This window comes from Calonectris borealis, chromosome 24 (assembly GCF_964195595.1).
Source record: "Calonectris borealis chromosome 24, bCalBor7.hap1.2, whole genome shotgun sequence".
Classification (NCBI taxonomy): Eukaryota; Metazoa; Chordata; class Aves; order Procellariiformes; family Procellariidae; genus Calonectris; species Calonectris borealis.
This window is the reverse complement of record NC_134335.1, coordinates 1,492,747-1,511,173: the sequence shown is the minus strand read 5'-3', so window position 1 is coordinate 1,511,173 and position 18,427 is coordinate 1,492,747. Positions and strand designations below refer to the sequence as shown.

The following is an 18,427-nucleotide window of genomic DNA, read 5'->3' as shown; positions in this document are numbered from 1 at the left end:
TTCCTAACAACTTTTCAAAGCGAGTGTTTCTGAAGTTCAAACTACTGCAAGCAATTTAACACAGGAGGGGCTAAACAAAGGAACCAGAAACACTACAAGAAGCTCAGCACCTAGAGACTCTGTACGGGCAGCAGAAATGAGCTTGTAAGTGCCAGGCTGTAAAACCCGGGGGGTTTTAGTCACTGATGATGCAATCTGGACTCTACTGTTGTAATTTTGCTCTAACACAACCCATTTATTCCTGCTGCCTCTTCAAGAGTGGCGTTTGCCAGCTCCTCAGCCAGACTCTCCTCTGCGCACATACTGACAACGGGGAGCGCAGCGAAAGCAGTGGCTAAGCACAGCAACCTCTGCTGCAAGCCTCTGACCTGAAGCGAATGCACTGCTCCCGACAGGTACTCGATGACACGTTCTCCCATTGGGAGAGAACTTGCTTAACTGTGTTGCAGTTTCCCTTCAGTTTCAAAATGAGACTGCAAAAGCAGTTCTACGTTTTCATGCCGCATTCGTGCTTACGTTATGAATTGCACCTCCAATAAAGTCAGCTTTATTTCCTTAAATCACGTTTATGTCTGTCTGCTTACCAGTCTAGCAGCCCTCACCAGGGTAAATGCTAGGGGGGAGGCTAAGGCTCTTTGGAGAAAGCCTCTGTCTCACAGGCTGCCAAAAGCAGAAGGGAACACGGTGTAGCAAACCCACCCCGAAAGCCCGAAGCATCCTTCCATGCACCGGCGGGGGGAGCCCAGACCCTGTGCTCAGACACCTCTGCCACTGGCCCACCCGGAGGCTCCGCACCGCCTCTTCCGAAGAGCTCCCGACGCACCGGCTTCCCTCGGCTCTGCTGACCCGGGTAGAAGTGGCCTGGCTCCACTAGAGGGGGCTCCTACCCCGCCCGCGTGCCCTGCCTGCCTCCCGCCAGCCGCGGGGCAGCACCGCGGGAGGGGAACCTTCTCTTTCCGAGCTGGAACCTGAGGCAGGCAAAGACCTCCACGCCTCCCTGGGACTGGGGCCGGGGCCTTTCCAAGCTTTGCTGCCAGCAGGCATGCTGGCATGGACGAAGTGGGACCACACTGTCCTTCCGTTTCCCGCTGCTTGAGGCCTAGAGAGGTGGCAGAGCTGCTGATGCGGTTGCGAGGGTAGCGGGTTCGAAGGCACGGGCCCAAAGCGGAAGGCGCGTTGCGAAGCCAGCCCAGGCTCCCGCTGCCTCCTTCCACAAGGGCGCGCTGCGTTTCCGCACCTGCCACACACAGCTCGAGCGACGCCTTTCCAGCGCCTGGAGGGACGGAACTGGCTTCTTGCTGCTCCCCAAGAGCTCGCCATTTAATGACATGGCTAACGACAACGTTGTGGGCCCTTACTCCATTTACTGAGGTGCTCTCTTCAGCTGTCAGATCTTTCTTTTACTTATTTCTGTTTCAAAGTGAAAAAAGAGAGCATTTCTGTTACTAGTAAGGGTGCCAGGGACATGGTTTGCTCTTAACAGGTGGAGCCAGCACGTTTTGAAACAAGGTGTTGAAGGTTAGTAACAGTCTGCCAGTAAAGCGCGGAACAGGCCCTCTTCCCGGTCCCATGCCTTACACAAATGTGGTCTTAAGTGAGAGCCAGTAGTGTTGCTACCTGGCCAGGGTGGCCGAAGGGCAGTCACAGCAAGAAACATGCTTGTCCTGCTGGACTCTGCGTGGGCTGCCTGAGGGTAAGAAGTTGCTGCTGTGCAGGAAGACAATCTTAGGAGGTGGCAGCAAATTGACTGCTGAGCACTGCCTCACAGATGCTTGAAACAAAACCTGAAAAGGCAAACGTATCCTCTGTTTGCAAAACAAACAAGCAAAAACCCCCAGCCTAATAAATATTTATGGTGGCAATGAAAGAAATGGAGATGATGTTTTGGAATAGTAACTGAGTGGAAATCTGGGGAGATGCAGTGATGAAGGATTAACACAGGGCCAAATTATTCCCACGAAAATAGAGATATCTGGTATCTCAGAGCTATTAGCAGAGGCATGTTAGCAGAGACAAGAGTCTCTGCGCTGTTCTGTGGATAATCCACGAGACTGACAGCCTCAGTGCTTTTTTAGGTTGCCAAATTTGTAACTTGAAGTTTAAGAGTTAAAAATAAATTCAGTATTCTCCTCAGAAATTGCCACAAGGATGTCACAACAGGAGATGGGAGGAGAGACGTCCCCATGGCTGCTCATTAGCAGGAAATCTGAGAGTCCTGCTGCTGTGCTCTTTCCACCAAGACCTTGTTCTGGCCAGCTCTGACACCCTCTCTATGTGTCCCAGGTAATCCAAAACATCCCAATCGGAGCCCACACTGCTGCACAGCAAGAGTGCCCTCACTCTGCTCCTTGGCTCTGAGCTGAAGGGAGCCCTTCAAAACACCCAGAGGTTAGGGCACCCTCCTCGTCCCTGCCTTGGCACCACTACAAGGAAAATTAGCATCACTCACAACAAAAGCTCATAAGCTGGGATGACTTCCTGGAACTAGGCCACCGGCCGGACACAAACACAGCCACAGCCAGCAGCAGGTTCTGCTGTTAAAGTGATTTATGGTCTTCGAATGCAAACATCCTTATTTTGCCAACAGACATGCACAGCTCAGTTTCATGCTCTCACAACTGCCACGTGCCACCAGGAAAATATTTTGTGTCACACTGAGTTTCTCTAGTACCTTGTGCTGCTTGTTAAGCACGGTGGGGTTTCCCCAGCTGTGCCTGGACTACCACCGGGCTGGACTGATTTCCAATGTAGTTGTCTTTTGACTTTGCCAAGAACTTTTCAAGCACCAGTTAATGCAGTCTCTCAGTTCTTCTGCAGGATGGTTGCAACCAAGTAACAGTATAATGATCACTTCATTTTACTGTAGGTATCTGTGTTTCAGTAGGACATTTGCATCCTCTGGATGTGTGCCCACACTGCTGCCACAGACTGTCTGTTTGGGCTTGCTTTTTTTGGATTATTTGCAGGTTTTTGCCAAACAAATGGCCCTCATTCCTTCAGGCTATCTATAAACACCTTCAGGCAAATTTTCTTTTAGGAGCAAAATTACCTCCCACAAGAGGGGAGTGGTTTCAGGGGGAAGCTGGGAGGAGGGATGATTGCAACAGAGAGGAGCAAAGGAATATGGGAGGCAGAAGAAATTAATCTTACCTTGAAAATCTCCCTGGTTTACACACAGAAGTGAGCTGTGCTGGCCGCACCTTGCCTTTCAGTGCAAGGGCAGGGAGTGCTCTCTGACTCAAGCTGGAAGGAGTACTCACGTTGCCTTACAGGCCAAGCGGAGAGAAAGGAATTTGCTCTACTGTGCTGGGAAGGCTTTGAGAAACTCATCTTTCATCCAGTTATCGAGAACCTGAAACGAATTTCTGTTTCCGGCACTGCTCAACCCGTGGAGTACGGATTTGTCTTCCCGATGGATGGCCCCAGCTGGCTGGGTGCTGTGCTCTTCCTTGGGATACAGCTCCGAGGTAAGGAAACCTGGTACTGTCTGGCCTCAGGTGCCATCTTGACTTTCCTCTTCTGGTCCCTTAATTATCGTCCTCATTGAGGCAGCAACTTTACAGGAGTCTCAGATACTTGTCGTGGACGATTGCTGCGATTCTTTCGGTCTGGGGTTCACTGCAAGTGACACGAAGTGATTGAGTTTCTTCGACAAACAGGTTTAGGTGTGTTCACGCGGAAGAAGAACACTGATCTCATTCTGAGCTCTGGTTACACGTCTTTTCCTCTCCTGCCAGGAATCTGGACTTTACTCCTAGCTGTTTTTTTCACTATCTTTGTTACTAGACAATCACAGATTGTTAAGCAGCACTGGGTTTTGATCCTTTACGCAGCAATGATTCCAGACCGACAATAAACTCGCTTGAATTGTCAGTGGTTTATAGCAATATAGCTGGAATCTTAGAACACCATGTCCTCCTTTCCCAAAAGCACACGGATACGCTCGGTAATCTGTCTTGAAAAAAGTATTTTACACTTATTTCCCACAGTTGTTCTTTTAAAGGAGTTTAAAATGAAGAGATTTGACACCGAATCTTTGGATGAGAAACACAATCGTTGCCAATGAAGTTTTTCAAATGTGAACACCTTCAATACTTTGGTATTTCAAATATTTTCTCCTTTGAGAAAAGAAATTATTTGGCAAGGAAGTCTTTGGTTATAAATTATTTTCAAATACGGGAAATGTATTGATTGTCTTTGTTATGAAGCCATATTTTACAATCCCAGACAAGGGGTTTTTTTGCTTGAATCACACTGGTGTGAGTTAATTCATCTCCCTAAAGTGACACGAAATTATTAATATTTTCTTTTTCTGCTGGGTTAGTTTGACCAGTGAGGAAAAGGAAACCAATGGGAGCACATGATCAGGAACAGGGAGGACTGTCCCTTTCAGCAGCAGCAAGATTTTTAGCTCACCATTGCTGTTTTGTGGAAACTAACCCGCTAAATCAGAGAGCTAAGGCGGTCAGGCCAGCAACACGGCAATTGCAGGGAAAAAAGTGAGAACTTGCAGCACCACTGTTTTGGTAGCACCAATCTGCCAGAGCGATTGAACTCTGTCTGGAATGGCAGCGCAAGCCAGAGGACAACTAGGGCTCAGGTGTGAGAGGCATCTTCACCAGCAGCCCTTTGGTTTTCCTATTTTTCATTTTTCTTCTTTCTGTGTCTTGGTGCTCTCTCTCTTGCTGATTGTCTCTCTTTCAGGGTAGCATCGAGTTAGCGACACTAACTTATTTTTAAAGCGGCACCTGTGGTGGTTTGGTTAACAGCGGATGTTTCTTTGACAAACAAATGCTTACAGATTTACCTTGAGGATTTCCTGTGGAGTTCCTCAGCCTGGCTATATTTGACTATAGTTGTCCAGCTGGGCTATTAACCTTCTAACAGGCACTTCTTACAGCAATAAGAGCAGTTTTCACCATGGTGTGCATGACACTCAGGCTGATAATACAAAGTGTATAAAGGAAAGTTCTAGCATGGGAAATAGCAGTTGTTTATTGGGGCTCAGCAGTCCTACTTGAAAGGGCAGGACTGCTTTTCTGAAGAAATCTGCTTGGGGAATTGAGTGCAGTAGAGTGTAATCAGTTGTGAAAATGTGAGCAGGACAAGCACGTGAAAAGTGGTATGGTATCTTTAGTGCCAGTCAGGAGCAAGTGTATATTTAAGGAGGGGTGGCATTTACAACAGCATTGCACCTCTTAGATGTCAAGGTTGCTCATGCCTGAAGAGAGACGTTTGCCCCCAAAACAAAGTCTGTTGTCCCTGTAGGCAAGTCCTTCTCCGTGGCCCTTATTCAACCAGTTATCAGATCTGTGTTTAACTGTGCAGCCACAAAACTACAAAGAAAGCACTGTACCAGCAGCTCAGATGAATGCAAACTCCCTTGAAACCAGCACTGTGCAGCTTGCACGTCAACTGACAAAATCCATGAAGCACAGAGGATCTCTTGGATTCTGCATAGGCAGGATCACCTCCCTCAGTAATTACATCTGTGTGCTTGTGACTGTCAGGTTAAACATTGACAGGGATAGATAAGGCCGGCTCCTGCATAGACTAAATGCAGATAAGGAAAAACGATGAGTTTACTCCTAGATAGTGGGTTTCTTTACCTCTAACTCCTGCTGTTTTTCCTGCAGCACTGTGGCCTGTGGCAGCCGTGGAAGTTCACACTTCCGAGGAGGTGGATGCTGTGAATGGCACTAACCTGCGGTTAAAATGCACCTTTTCCAGCAGCAGCCCTATCAGCCAGCACCTGTCAGTGACCTGGAACTTCCAGCCCGAGGACCTGAGCTCTCATGAGCCAGTGAGTGAGACCTTTACGCTCCATTTCATTGATGCACACTTGCCCAAGCAAACAAGTCCCAAGGCCCAGCACTGGCTAAGCCCAGTGACTGCAAAAATTCCAGGTGTGGGTATGGGCAAGCACACCTGAAACGCACAAGGCACTATCTTTTGAAATGGCCTCAGAGTTCATCTGAGAGCGACTGGGCCAACACAGCTCTCCTCAGCTTAGGCCACATGCCTCAGCCGGAGTCACTCCTTTCACGTGCTGCTTTTATCACAAAGACTGCACAGGAATGACAGCTTCCTCTCTTTCTTGTAGGTATTTTATTACCTGAAGGAGCCCTACAAGCTGTCTGCTGGACGGTTTAAAGAGCGAGTCACCTGGGATGGGAATATTGAGCGTAATGATGTTTCCATCATTATCTGGAACTTGCAGCCCACTGACAACGGGACATTCACCTGCCAGGTGAAGAACCCACCAGATGTTGATGGCACAATTGGTGAAGTGCGACTCAGAGTTGTGCAGAAAGGTGAGAGGCCAAGAACCCCGCCAGAGGTCATGTGAATTTAGCCAGTGCGAAGCATTGGCAGGTCTTCCTCCACATTTGGGAAAATATGGAAGAAAAGGGATTATAAAGAGAAAGCATGACGGCAGTTAATGGATACAAGGGAAAAAGGAGGCTGAGGAAAGGTTATGTTCACGGATACAGGTTCTCAGCCTCACACCAAGAGCCTTCTGTGTGTCCCTCTTGTTCATGTATCTGTTTCTCTCCATGCAGTTCATTTCTCGGAAATCCACTTCCTGGTAGTGGCCATTGGGTCTGCTTGTGTTCTGATGATCATTGTGGTGACAGTTGTGATTATCTGTCGACACCGTCGGAAGAAAGTGCAAGAGAAGAGGATCCAGGTGGCAGACACTGAACTGTAAGGACAGAGGAGAGAGAGAAAGGCTTCTGGGAAAGCTTGTCAAATATATCTTCATAGCTATTCTGAATCATTGGCTTGGGCCCTATACTAAGCGTCTACAATGCAAAACTGCCAGCACAATTAGCAATAATTGGCTGTTTACTTGCAGGCAGAACAGAGCCCCAGGATGAACAAGCTTTGGAGTCCTCATTTTGCTCTTGGCCTTCACAGTGGCTCCTCACTCAGAGAAGGATTCAGCTGTTGTGGTGGTAGTTGGCACACGATCACTCTGTTCTTTCCTCCGTGAACCTGACACTGTGGTCACCATGCATGTAGCATGCTTATTATCTTATTATATAACTTCTTTTTATATGTTATGTGTGTTATATGTAACGCAGAAGGTGACTCTGCTGCTCAGAATATCTGATGCTGATTTGGGCTTTTTTTCTTTTTTTCTCCCTTTTTTTATAACAGAAGAGAAAAGGAGAATCTGAAGATTAGAGAGGAAAAGGAAGCCAGTCCGTTAGAAGACTAGAGGTCTTTGATGGTATATACAATGCAGGTATCCATTCAAACATTCTCTAATTAATGTCTGAGTGTTACTGCAGACTTTCTAAGACAGTTTGATTTAGGTATTTCACTTCTGTGGCCATGGTAGCCATAAACAGAAACAACTGAGACCACAGTCACACTTTGCTGTTGCGGAGCCTTCAGAGAGACTGACAACTGAACAGGCAGTGGAGACAGAACTGCCTCTTAACTGTAGAAGAGATTTCTCCACCCTAGCGTTGGGGGTCATTTGGTAGAAAGCCGTTGTTGCTGCTTTCCGTGACATGCCTGCTTTGTGGATAAAGAGGAAGGAATTAATTTCCTTTCACCAGTTTTGAATCTACTTTTCGATTTTTGATTCATTTAATCTTTATTGTTTTAAAATTGCTACAGGAAGACTGAAACTGTTTCCAGATTTGCTGGCTTTGCTAAAACATTTCAGCATAATTTTTACCCACTCAATTTCTGAGGTCAGCAGTTGCCTCTACTATTTTTGTTTTCAACAATAACCTTGAGTAATGAATCTGTTCTGGTTTTCTTATAATCTTTCTTCTTAGGTACTTATAAAGCAGATGGTGAAAGCTTGTAATTTCGGATGTTAGAACAAAGCTGAATTACAGACGCTTCATGCTGTGAGTGTGGTATCCCTGCTCAACCTGAAATTCTTGCAAGGAAAGGGGATGACGTTAACATAAGTTGTAAATTTCCTTCATTGAGTCAAAGCAGGAGGAACTTGCCCCACGAACAAGGAACTTTCCTTAACCTTCACACCTGCAGAATGTGAAGAAGGCTGCTCTGAAGATGAAAAAATGCCAAAAGATTTGAACAAAAAGCCAAGATAGCTGACTGAACAGAGATTTTCAAAGTGTCTGAGCAGATGCTCTCTTGCATCGTAAAAATCACAAGGTGCGTTTGTGTTGCCCTATTCTTCCTCCCTCAGAATCCTCTTTGACATCATGAAAAGGAAGACTGACTACATGAGGGATCAGAGGGGCAGCCAGTTGCTACAACGTACCTTAAATCTCTCTGCTACTAAAAATGGGAAGTATTACAGTTCAGGAACGTATGCGTTTCTTATTAGGGATAACGTTTACCAGAGGGTGTGTTTTTCATATCGATCTCTTGCAGCTTCAGTAGGCTTTGTAACTACGGTAGCTGAGGACACTGCCTTCTGCTGCACAGCGCGTGGCCATGCGCTTCGGCAGCTCCCCTCCTTTTCCCACTCCTGCTCTGCCGGTACACCCCGATGCTGGCCTTTCCCCTGGGCTCTCCAGCCCCGCTCCCCCGCTTCCTCTGAGGGAGCACACCACTGCCAGGCGGGACGCTTCTTTCCCCTGCTCCGCGGCCTTACACGCACCATTGCAGGCGCAACTTTGGCTGGCAGTGGCTGCTGCGGTTCTAGCTCAAAGACTGCCCTGAGCAAGCGATGCTGGGGTGGTGTGCTGTCCCGCTGCCGTCTGGTGTGGTAGCAGCATTCAGCGGCTGCTAGCATGGTATCAGGCTTCCAACAACAGCAATACCCCACTTTCGCCGGGTGCCGTTATTGCTCAGGCGACCACCAGCGCGTCTCGCCCCTGTGTTTGACGCGCTCACTTAGCACATATCCTGTACTTCCAGAGGCTTAATCTCTCTAAGGCAAACGAAGCCCCAGATCATTGAAAATGCAGAGCTGTTACGGTATTTAACCAGCACCAAATCAAAACATCAGCCCATTTGTTTAAAGAGTATCTTTATGACTTTATAACTCTACCTGTAATGTGCTGGCCACATTATCTGTTTGTATGTTTTCATTTTCGATCACGCGTGTCATAAATAAACGTGCCTTGTGGAGAGCAGTGTCGGTGTCATACAAGCAGTCTTGCTGCGCCCTTGGCACCTCAAACGAGGGGGTTTTCTGCTCTGAAAAGTGCCAAAAAAGCAGCCAACTGGCCAACCCAGAAACGGACAGCCCGGTGTTCTCGGGGGGCCCTGCTGGCCGCCGGGCGCCAGGAGGGTCGGGGCCCGCTCCCACCCGAGAGGGGAGAGAGCCGGGGCGCCGGGAGGGCCGGTGCCCCCGTCCGCCGTGGCGGCGCGGGGTGCGCCCCGCGGTGACCGCGCCGGACACCTCTGCTCCCGGCGGCGAGGGGCGCGCCCCGCCGGGACCTCCGCGGCCGCCCCAGGTGCGAGGCGACCCGTCGCCATGGCGACGCGGGGCGGCCATCTTGGGGCTGCCCCCGCCCTCACCTGCGCTGCCCGCAGGTGAGCCGCCATGTTGCGGCCCTGAGCGGAGCCGGGATGCGGTGCGGCGAGGCGGTGGCGGCCGGCGGCGGCTTCCTCCTCCTTCCACGGGCGGTCCTGCTTCTGCTTGGTAACGGGGGCGCTCCGGGTGCGGGGCCTCCGGGGGCCGCCGCAGCGGCGGGGAAGGGCGGGGTAGGACGGGACGGGACGGGACGGGACCGGCCCGGCCCGGCTCGCGGTGCGGCCCGGCTGGCAGCCCGACACGGGAGCCGGGCTATGGACGCCCGGGAGGCGGCTCCGGGGGCGGCGGCCAGCGGCCCCCGCAGCGAGGATGGTCCGCGGGGAGGTGGTGGGCTCGGAGCCTCTGGGAGGGCTCTTCCGGAGCGGGGGGAGCGGCCGGCCGCGGGCCGCTCCTGGCCCCGGCTTCGCTGTGCGGTCCCCGCGGCGAGCTCGCTGCGCGGAGCGGGTCTCTGCGCGGGGAGTGCTGGAAGCGGCAGGAGAACTGGTGGTGTGCTGCGGGTGAACGAAGCCCCTTCAGCAGGGCACGGTAGGCAGCTGGCAGCGTTCGTTTCCTCACCCTGCACTCTGCCCACTGCTTGCACTCGAAACACGGGTACGTTTGTCCCATCTCTGCTTGCTTTGCTAAGGTCCAGCTAGCTGCAGTCGGTATTTCCAGACTTTCAGTTGGTAGCAAAAGGAGTGTGTTGTCAAGACCCCTACATTTTATATTGGTAGGTGCGGAACGGGTGTGCAACGCCAGAAACTTGCGCGGGAACAGGGAAACCTGAATAGAAATCTGTGCCTGCTCCTTCTGAGCCTGCACAGCATAGGAGTCAGCTGGGATAATTAGAGCAGAACTTCAGGCAGAGTACCACCATAATAAATCTTCGTAAGCCAGGAGCAGGAGATTTGTGAAAGGGAGGATTCGAACGATGCTCCTGCTGAATGCTGGGCAGGCTGATCTCATCCCTGGCTGGAGCATCACAGTAGGCGAATGAGGCAGAAGTTGTTGCACACATTGAAAACAAGAAGTAAGAGTACTTGCTGCTGACTCTTGACCCGATGCATGTGCAAGTCACTGGCTGTATCACTTTGGGGCAAGATATGCAGAGCCAGAACTGCCTTGAAGTAGTTTAAAGCTGGCACTTTGCAACTTATCAGAGAGCCAGCTGATTCGGTTTCTCAGCTCTTTGTCTCCATATCTAAATATCTGTAGGCTCTTGGTGGTATTTTCCAGATGAATACTTTAATTTGGGCTAGTTCCAATCCCGCAGAGAATAGGTTAGTTGTCTGCTTTTCTTTCAATTTCATTATGGAGGAGGTAGTAACTACTGTGCTTCAGTCTTTGGACTGTGGTTGAGCTGCACATGCACTGATACCTTTGGGACATCATCACTCCTGCACCTCACAGATAACAAGAATCTAATCCTTGTCTTTTGTGCTTGTACCATCAGGTATCTGCAATGCTCTTTCCCTGGAAATTAAAGCCAGTCCTAAAGTGCGAGCTTTCATTGGTGAACAAGTATTGCTGAAATGCTCATTCAAATCCAGTTCTCCCATCACTGAGAGCCTGACAGTAGACTGGACGTACCGGCCCCTCACAGGTGGTCAGATGGAGACAGTAAGTGGAACAGGGAGTCTTTTTCTAGTGGAGACTGACCAGGCCTCTGTGCATGCTGAAAATCTGATGATATTTTTTCTGTTTGCCTTGCTGTGCTTCTTCATCACTTTGGGGTTTGGGACTCTCATCGTTGCCTTCTTTCCCATGTGAAATTGCTTTAGTGTTCTTTGGGCAAAAAACATTCTATGTCAATGCATAATAGCATGATGATGATAAAGTAGATAAACTTTGGGTTTTGACACAAGTGCTGTATTGTAGCTATGTATAGAATGACTGTAAAGCATTTGATTGGTAGCTTTCTTGAAGGCAGCTGTACCCCAGTAGTTCTGTCATGCAGTCTACTGCTATATATCTTGGAGTGGTAAGAATGGTCACATGTGTGCAATGACAGTCTGAAGACGGTGATGATGACAGCCTCTAAGGTTATGGGCTGCTACTTGCTGTTTTGTTGGCAGCATTTTGAAATCTAAGCATAAAGACATAAGTCTGAAAGCCCACTGGAAATCTCTTATTCAAGGTGGAAATAGAAAACGTGCATCTTTATGGATTATCAGTGACTGCTGCTGCCTGAAGAGTTGGAACTCTTAGGAGTGTCCTTGTATCTGGAACAAAAGGGTAGTGCTTGTATGAAGTGAGGTCTGCTAAGCCTCCACTCATCAGACAGCAAGAGCAAAAGGGCAAGAAGCAAAAGCTGAAGAACTGCAATGTTCTGTCTTGCATGAGACAAGAAGCCTGCTCTGCTTCTCAACTGGAGATCTGCAGAAGGGAACAAGTTGGTCAGAATGGCGATGATGACATCTGAGAGCTGAGGGTGGTAGACATAAGCATTGGAGATCTAACGAAACGGGACTGACTCAGAATTATCAAACAGGAACTTGAAAAGGTCTCCTGTACAAGCAGCATTCTTTCTGACTTCTTAATGTGTATTCCTTTATGTTTACAATTCAAAAAGTAGTTTACTTTGCTTTCTGAGATGAGTGTTTTATTGGCGCAATTATTGTCTTTGCCTCCTTTTAGATTTTTCATTATCAGTCTGTTCCATACCCAACAACAGTGGGAAAGTTCAAAGACAGGATATCCTGGGTTGGGAATGTTGCCAAGGGTGATGCTTCCATTGCTATCCAAAGCCCAGTGATGAGTGACAACGGGACGTTCATCTGCAGTGTGAAGAATCCTCCAGATGTGTACCATAATATTCCCCAGACAATGCTGGTAGTTACGGAGAGGGGTAAGCCTGCATTTCAATAGCATGTCCTCATCTATGTGATACAGCTGCATTGCGGCTTTGTCAGAATCTTAGAAATTTCATCACATGTGAAATGGATTCCCTGGAGTTCCACGTTAGAATTTCAGCAAGAGTTACCTCAGCCCTTCTTTCTGAGCTAAATACATTGAGAACTATTGAATTTATTGGGGACAGGAAGGGACAGAGGAATCTGTGGTAATAACAGAAATCAAAAGTGTGCATTTGTTCAGGAGTTCTGGTCTCCACATATTGCAGCACTAGAACAAGTTAAATGTTTAGGAAATACTGGTCTAAAAAGAACTGTCACACCACAAACACTGATTCTCAGTAATACTTAATTTCCTCATCTGCCCTGCGTGTGAGACCTGCCCCAAATTTGCAGCTTAGATATGCTGATAGAACTACGTCGTGACCTGCCTTCCTTTATAGTTTTTTGCACATCTAAAGCACTCTACTGTGTTGGGTATGTGATAGGAGTCCTACAGATTCAGTGATAAGCTGTTTCAAATCTGCCAGCTCTGTGCTTTATATGAAAAGGCTAGCAACCTGCGTCCTGGATGAACATCTGTCACAGAGACTTAAGAAAGCCATATTTTACTACTGGTACAGCTGGGCTGCTCTTTGTCTTTGCTGCAGGCCTTTCCTTCCAGCTAACTTCAGCGGTGCTGCTGTCCATTTTAGTATTTCTCCCTTCCGTCATTGTGGTCGTTCTGCTGTTGGTAAGGATGGGAAGGAAATTTGGAGTGCTAAAGGAGAAAAAAAAATCTGGGTGTAAGAAATCCTCCATCGAAGTGTCTGATGAGTAAGTTCTGGCGGGAACCTAAAGCCTGTATTTCTACTTTGGCCTGTTGAGACAGGCCAAAGGACAGTTTCTCCACTGTTCTTCATTTCATAGCTCTCAGCGTCTGCAGCTCAGTCACTGAAATCTTCTTCTCCATGAGCATAATCTAGCCAGCGGTCAGAAAGCTTTCCCAACATGGGAAAATCCCCATGTTGGAGTATAAACTAAGTGCTGTACATCCCCCTTTTTCTGTCATTCGTATGAGGCCATGGAACTGAAGCAGTTTAGGGTTAGACAGCCTTTCACTTCTGTAAATGGATTTATTTCAGCCTAAATCAGCAAGATATTTTGCTTATGTGGGCTTTATGTGTTGTATTTTGGTATCAAGTATCCATAACAACAAAACAAACTGAATAATGCTAACTGGTTCCTCTGTGATAGCCTGAGCAGAGGTGCCAGGTACTGAACGAGCCTTGCAGACTGAATTCCATTCTGTTCTGGAAAGGTTCAGTAGTGAGAACAATAAGGGAACACTGCTACTGCTGGAGCTGCACCTGGTTTTGCAATGAATTCAGTACTACAGTTTCTTGCAGAATGGGTTTTTAATACAATGTTCTGATTGGTGGTGTAAGATTTGCCAGCCAAATAGCAACTCTTGTTGTATTCTTCATGGTACTTAAGTGAAATGTCTGCCTTCAAAATAAGGGACCTGACGTTCTTTATTCTTTTTGGTTTTGCTGTGCAGAGTCAAAGGCTTTTCATCGCGTTGAAAAGCCTTCAGTTCAGTGTGGTAGAACTAGAATTCACAGTCCATAGGAGATATCAGTATGTATGGGGGGAAAAGTCCAACCTAATCCTATGCTTTTTCTGCAGGCCTGAACATACAGAGACAGACAACTGCTTGGGGAAACTCAGAAATTGGTGTCTGAACTGTGTGGTAAGTGAAAGCTGGTGTTTTCATAAGTGGTTTTGTCAACTTTGGTCCTCAGAGTTGGTGCTAATAGCAGCAGGTAGAGCTTGTCATAACACCTCTGGATGTCAAAGTAGTGTCCCAAATGGCTAGGTTTATGCTCCTTGGGGTTTTCCATATATGGGCTATAGGGGGTGAGGACTGCTGGTCATACTGCATTACTGGTAGGGGAAGTTGTCTTGAGATCCACCAAACTGATTTTTCATTTGACTTTATAGAAATCAAAGCTGACATTTTAAGATCAAAATTCAGAATTTTAAGTGCTAGCTACTGTGCTGCGTAGTTTCTTTAAAGGCTTTACAAAACCAGTTTGGGGTTTGACAGCGCTATAGTGGGGAATGGGGGCAGTGATACCTCAATCCACTATGTTTCTTGCAAAGGTGGTAGTGTGCAGCCTTGCCTCTTTTTTGGAGATCTTCCTACTTACACTGTTTTGGTCACAACATAATCCTGCTAAACTCTTGCGGTTTGTTTGTTTCTGGTTTTTTGTTTGTTTTGTTTTGTGAAGCGGTGGTTGTCTTCTAATTCTGCTTGTTCACTCGCTACCCTATCAGCAAGCTTCTGTTCATCAGATATGTTGTACTGGAACTACTGAATGTTTTTGCTACCTGCTGTGCTTGTTTTGTAAAATGTGCCTCTAAGTTCTGCGTGCTGGCGTTAGCAGCCACAGCCGTAAGTGTGGCACATTCCAGAGTAACCTCACTAATATGCCTAATTTGAGAGTGTTTTCCTTTTTTCCTGATGTCCTACAGAGCAAGCTTACCTCAGACTCAGACGCACCTTTACATCTTTCATACACGGTCAGGAAGTATGTTAAGGAGGATTTAAATGTGTGTTGCTTGATTCACTATTCTAATGCCAGTGATTTAAAATGTACTAAATGCTTAAGCCTTCAGACAGGTGTGTGCTGATAGCTTCTGCGCTTTATTAGATACAGAATGAAAACGAGCAATTTTGCAAGTTACGTATGAAGTATTTACAATCCTACACAAGATACAGCAGTTACAACGCAACAGTATTGGGGAAAAAGAGTTTTGAGAGGTGCAGAAAGCAGAAAATGCTTTATGCAAAAGAAAGAGTTGCCATGGGAGATGGAAAGGCTGTTGCAAGTGACGTGCTGGGGAGCAGGGAGGCACCATTGCTTTACTGCAGGTGGAGAGATCAGAAAGGATGGAAGCCCCAATTCGGTGAGACAAATGCTGTCAGACAGTTGGAGATTTTAAAAATTGAAAAATGTCTTCTCATCCTTTGAGAGAAGGCAAATTTGAATGCTATAATCCTGCTGCTTTCATATTGAGTATTTTGTCATCTGTTTGATACTTTGCTCTCTGATACTGAAATATTTAGCTTACCAAGTCTCTGAATATCCTGTCTCACTCACTTTAATGATTCTACATTTTTGAGGTTTCTGTAATGTATTTTTTCATGCTTAATGTGTTATCAAATAATTAAAATTGCAAAGCCAGTGAAAATCTGTTTGGATTTAAAATGGCTGGAAAGTTAGTGAGATTTCCCTTATAGAGCTGTTACATTTGAGTTTCTTTCAAGTTGAGAGCTGCAGAGCTGGATTGTGGGGATGCCATCAAACAATTACTGTGGTTAAAACAATAGATGATGGGGATCTGAAAGCATGTGATTGGTTGTAGCTGAAAAACAACAACCTGTGCTGCTCCAGACCTTCTCTGTAAGGAGTGGTGGTGCTTTTTAAGATGGCTGTCTGCACTTTACGATTCGTTTTTTGCTTGAGCTTTAGTTGCTACTTCCCTTAAAACACACTTCACGTGTTGGTTATACAGTGGCAATTTGTCTGCGTATCTGTGGTAAGTCGAACAGATTTAGCTGCAAGTGCTTATATGACTAAAAGTCCTATGGCTTATTCAAGCACAGCAGCATTTTGGAAAGCATTTAAGCTCTTGTCAGAAGCCTAGCAGACTCAAAATTTTGTGGAACTCATACCTTGGTTCATGTCTTCATACATCGTCTCCATTTCTCTCTCCATACTCCCTGTTTAGGACACGGATGAGGAAGACCCATACTGATGAAAGAATAAAACTATGGATAAAGAACAAAATCACAGCACTGAAAATCATGGCTAGATAGGTACGAAGGCTGCTGGATGACCAGCGCAGATTGAAGGACCTGCTCTAATCTTAGTAGATTGGAAGAAAAATGCCGATGGGATAATTCACTTTTATTTAAGCACAAAATAATGATTTTGGAAATCTTTCTAATTTATTGGGGGAAAAAAAAATCTCTTAACCTCACTTCTCCGGTGCCTACAGAAACCTCAGTGCCTACAGCTGTACAGCCTGTTTCCTACCAGCAGTCTGACAGTGCATGCTTCTTAGTTCACTTGCAAATTTGTTTCCTTTATTATTGATGACATCCCTCCTTTCCTGTGCCCTTGAATTCGAATTGCCTGAAGCACAGGCTACTCCAGAGTCAGCTCTCTAAGGCGATCATCACTGGGCATTGACAACGTTTTCTTCTCAATTTTTTTGGAACGTATTTGCTAAAGACTTAAAACAGTTTGATTAAGTTGGTATATGGCATCCTTTGTCTTGGAGTGAAGAGAACTTACTGCTTTTTAACTATTTCTTTGTTTAATCTGCCACTTAATTACAGGATCACCATTTTGCTCCTACTATTTTCTGATTCTATTTTTAAGTCACCAACTGTGACCTTACATTGAGTTTTATCTTTCCTTTTTTTTTTTTAATTATTTGTCCAACAGCTGCTTTACTAGGTACATCTCCTCCTACTTGTAGAAGTGAAGCACAATTCATAAAACTAATTTTTTTAAATCAGAAATGCAAATGGGGACTCTATATCTGGGGAAACATAACCCCATCTACCTCAACCGTTGACTCAAGCAGTGTCCAAAGGAATGTTCCGTGTTCAGAAGAACAGTCTCTTCTAAGGTACCATTTTAGGGAAACAGCTAAACATTGCATCATTACTGCCCGGTAAGAAAGAGTACTTTCTCTTTCACCAACCTTGTCCGATAATGGATGGCAGAGAGCAGTGGAATTCATGTCTGCTCAATACCTAAACAGCTGCTGTTTTCTGCTTCCTTTTGTATGCGGCATTGGTCAAATACTCTTCTTTTACATATGTGTTATAAGTTTACTGTTGACTTTGATGTGCCACTACCAATAAATTGCTTTGTTTCATTCTGGGCTGCGGATTTCTTTATTTGGCTAAATATGGCTAAATATAGTTGAACTCATAAAACTGCCATCCTGAGTTGTTGCGTAGCTATAGAAATTGTTGTATGATGATGGGTAAAGGTGTTTAGGGAACAGATTTAACTCAAAAGGGAACACGTACCGAGTCCCTCTTTAGCAGCTCTATGATGGCTGCCAATTACAGGTATGTTGAAATTCCTGACTGCAAAGCGGGTTAGCTGTAGATCTGTGTCTCTAGATAAAAAGATATATTTTTCTCCTGTCTACTATAAAGTAATATTTAAAAAGCTTGTGCTTCCTGATGGCACAATGTCTCTCCCAACCAAAACTTTCCTGCGAAGGGATGTTGGTGTGATATGCAGCCTGGAGGAAGTGGCTTTGTTGTTCCACTTTCAGCAATAATACATCACTCAAGTTCTTTGTGGAAATGAATGACTCCTGTTTTCTGCAAAATGTTTGCCTTCAACTGCGACTCCTTTGCAAAGAGTGGGCTAGATTCTGGGCAGATCTCTTTGGTGCAAAGCTAAATTGCCACCTTGAAGCTAATAGCATTCTGGATTGTGAATGGTGTTGAGCATGAATGAGACTTAACTTTTCTCTTCCTTTGCTAGCTGTATGGAAGTTTAATGGTAATGTGTACCATTAAAACCACTGACACTGGGGTAGAGAACAGTGATTGCTGTGGTATTCAGAGGAAGAGGAGGGATGAAAATACGCTTTCAAAATGACTGGGGCGGGGGGGCACCAGCTGAAAGCAGTCCATGCTGTGTATCTCGTATGTGTTTCAAAAGGGAGCAGCTGACTATGCTATGAAAAGCACGTTGACGGTGGCCCTTTTGCCCATAAGATGCCTGCTAATCTGTGGCCTCTGATAGCACCAGTAGTAAGACTCAGCAAAGTTACTCAGTGTCGCTTGCTGCTGATACCTCATCAGGACAAGATCCAGTCTGCAGGAGTGATGGTTCTTTAACCAGCTCTAATCCCCAAAAACAAACCAGGAGGGAGCACAGGCTGCAGAAGGGTTGCTTGCTAAGAATCTCTCCGTTCCTGACTTCTCCCATAATGACTGATCAGATCAGTCTACCACGATGGAAGGACTGGGACTGAGCCACATCTTGTACCTGTGAAGTGTCTTCTCCTTCTGAAGCTGCATACCCATCATCTG

At 46.5% G+C, this 18,427-nt stretch overlaps 2 protein-coding genes across 2 annotated transcripts; both read left to right on the top strand.

The window, feature by feature from the left end:
• Nucleotides 1–3,094: 3,094 nt before the first annotated feature.
• Nucleotides 3,095–7,225, top strand: MPZL2 (myelin protein zero like 2). The gene is made up of 6 exons (XM_075172703.1): nucleotides 3,095–3,166; nucleotides 3,224–3,467; nucleotides 5,637–5,803; nucleotides 6,104–6,314; nucleotides 6,564–6,708; nucleotides 7,165–7,225. Exons 1-6 carry the CDS (start codon nucleotides 3,095–3,097, stop codon nucleotides 7,223–7,225), a joined length of 900 nt encoding a protein of 299 aa, XP_075028804.1.
• Nucleotides 7,226–9,418: 2,193 nt separating this feature from the next.
• Nucleotides 9,419–16,204, top strand: MPZL3 (myelin protein zero like 3). The gene is given in 8 exon segments (XM_075172685.1): nucleotides 9,419–9,451; nucleotides 9,453–9,509; nucleotides 9,511–9,586; nucleotides 10,911–11,077; nucleotides 12,095–12,305; nucleotides 12,960–13,125; nucleotides 13,978–14,041; nucleotides 16,087–16,204. Coding segments are annotated over 8 exon segments (801 nt in total). The 3' UTR covers nucleotides 16,114–16,204.
• Nucleotides 16,205–18,427: the final 2,223 nt, after the last annotated feature.

Bases quoted from the DNA above. Each gene is read 5' to 3' on its own strand.
- MPZL2 (XM_075172703.1), top strand. From the start codon at position 3,095: ATGATTGCAACAGAGAGGAGCAAAGGAATATGGGAGGCAGAAGAAATT. The intron at 3,167-3,223 runs GTTTACACACAG...GTGCAAGGGCAG, and splicing joins TTACCTTGAAAATCTCCCTG to GGAGTGCTCTCTGACTCAAG. The intron at 3,468-5,636 runs GTAAGGAAACCT...TTTTTCCTGCAG, and splicing joins CCTTGGGATACAGCTCCGAG to CACTGTGGCCTGTGGCAGCC.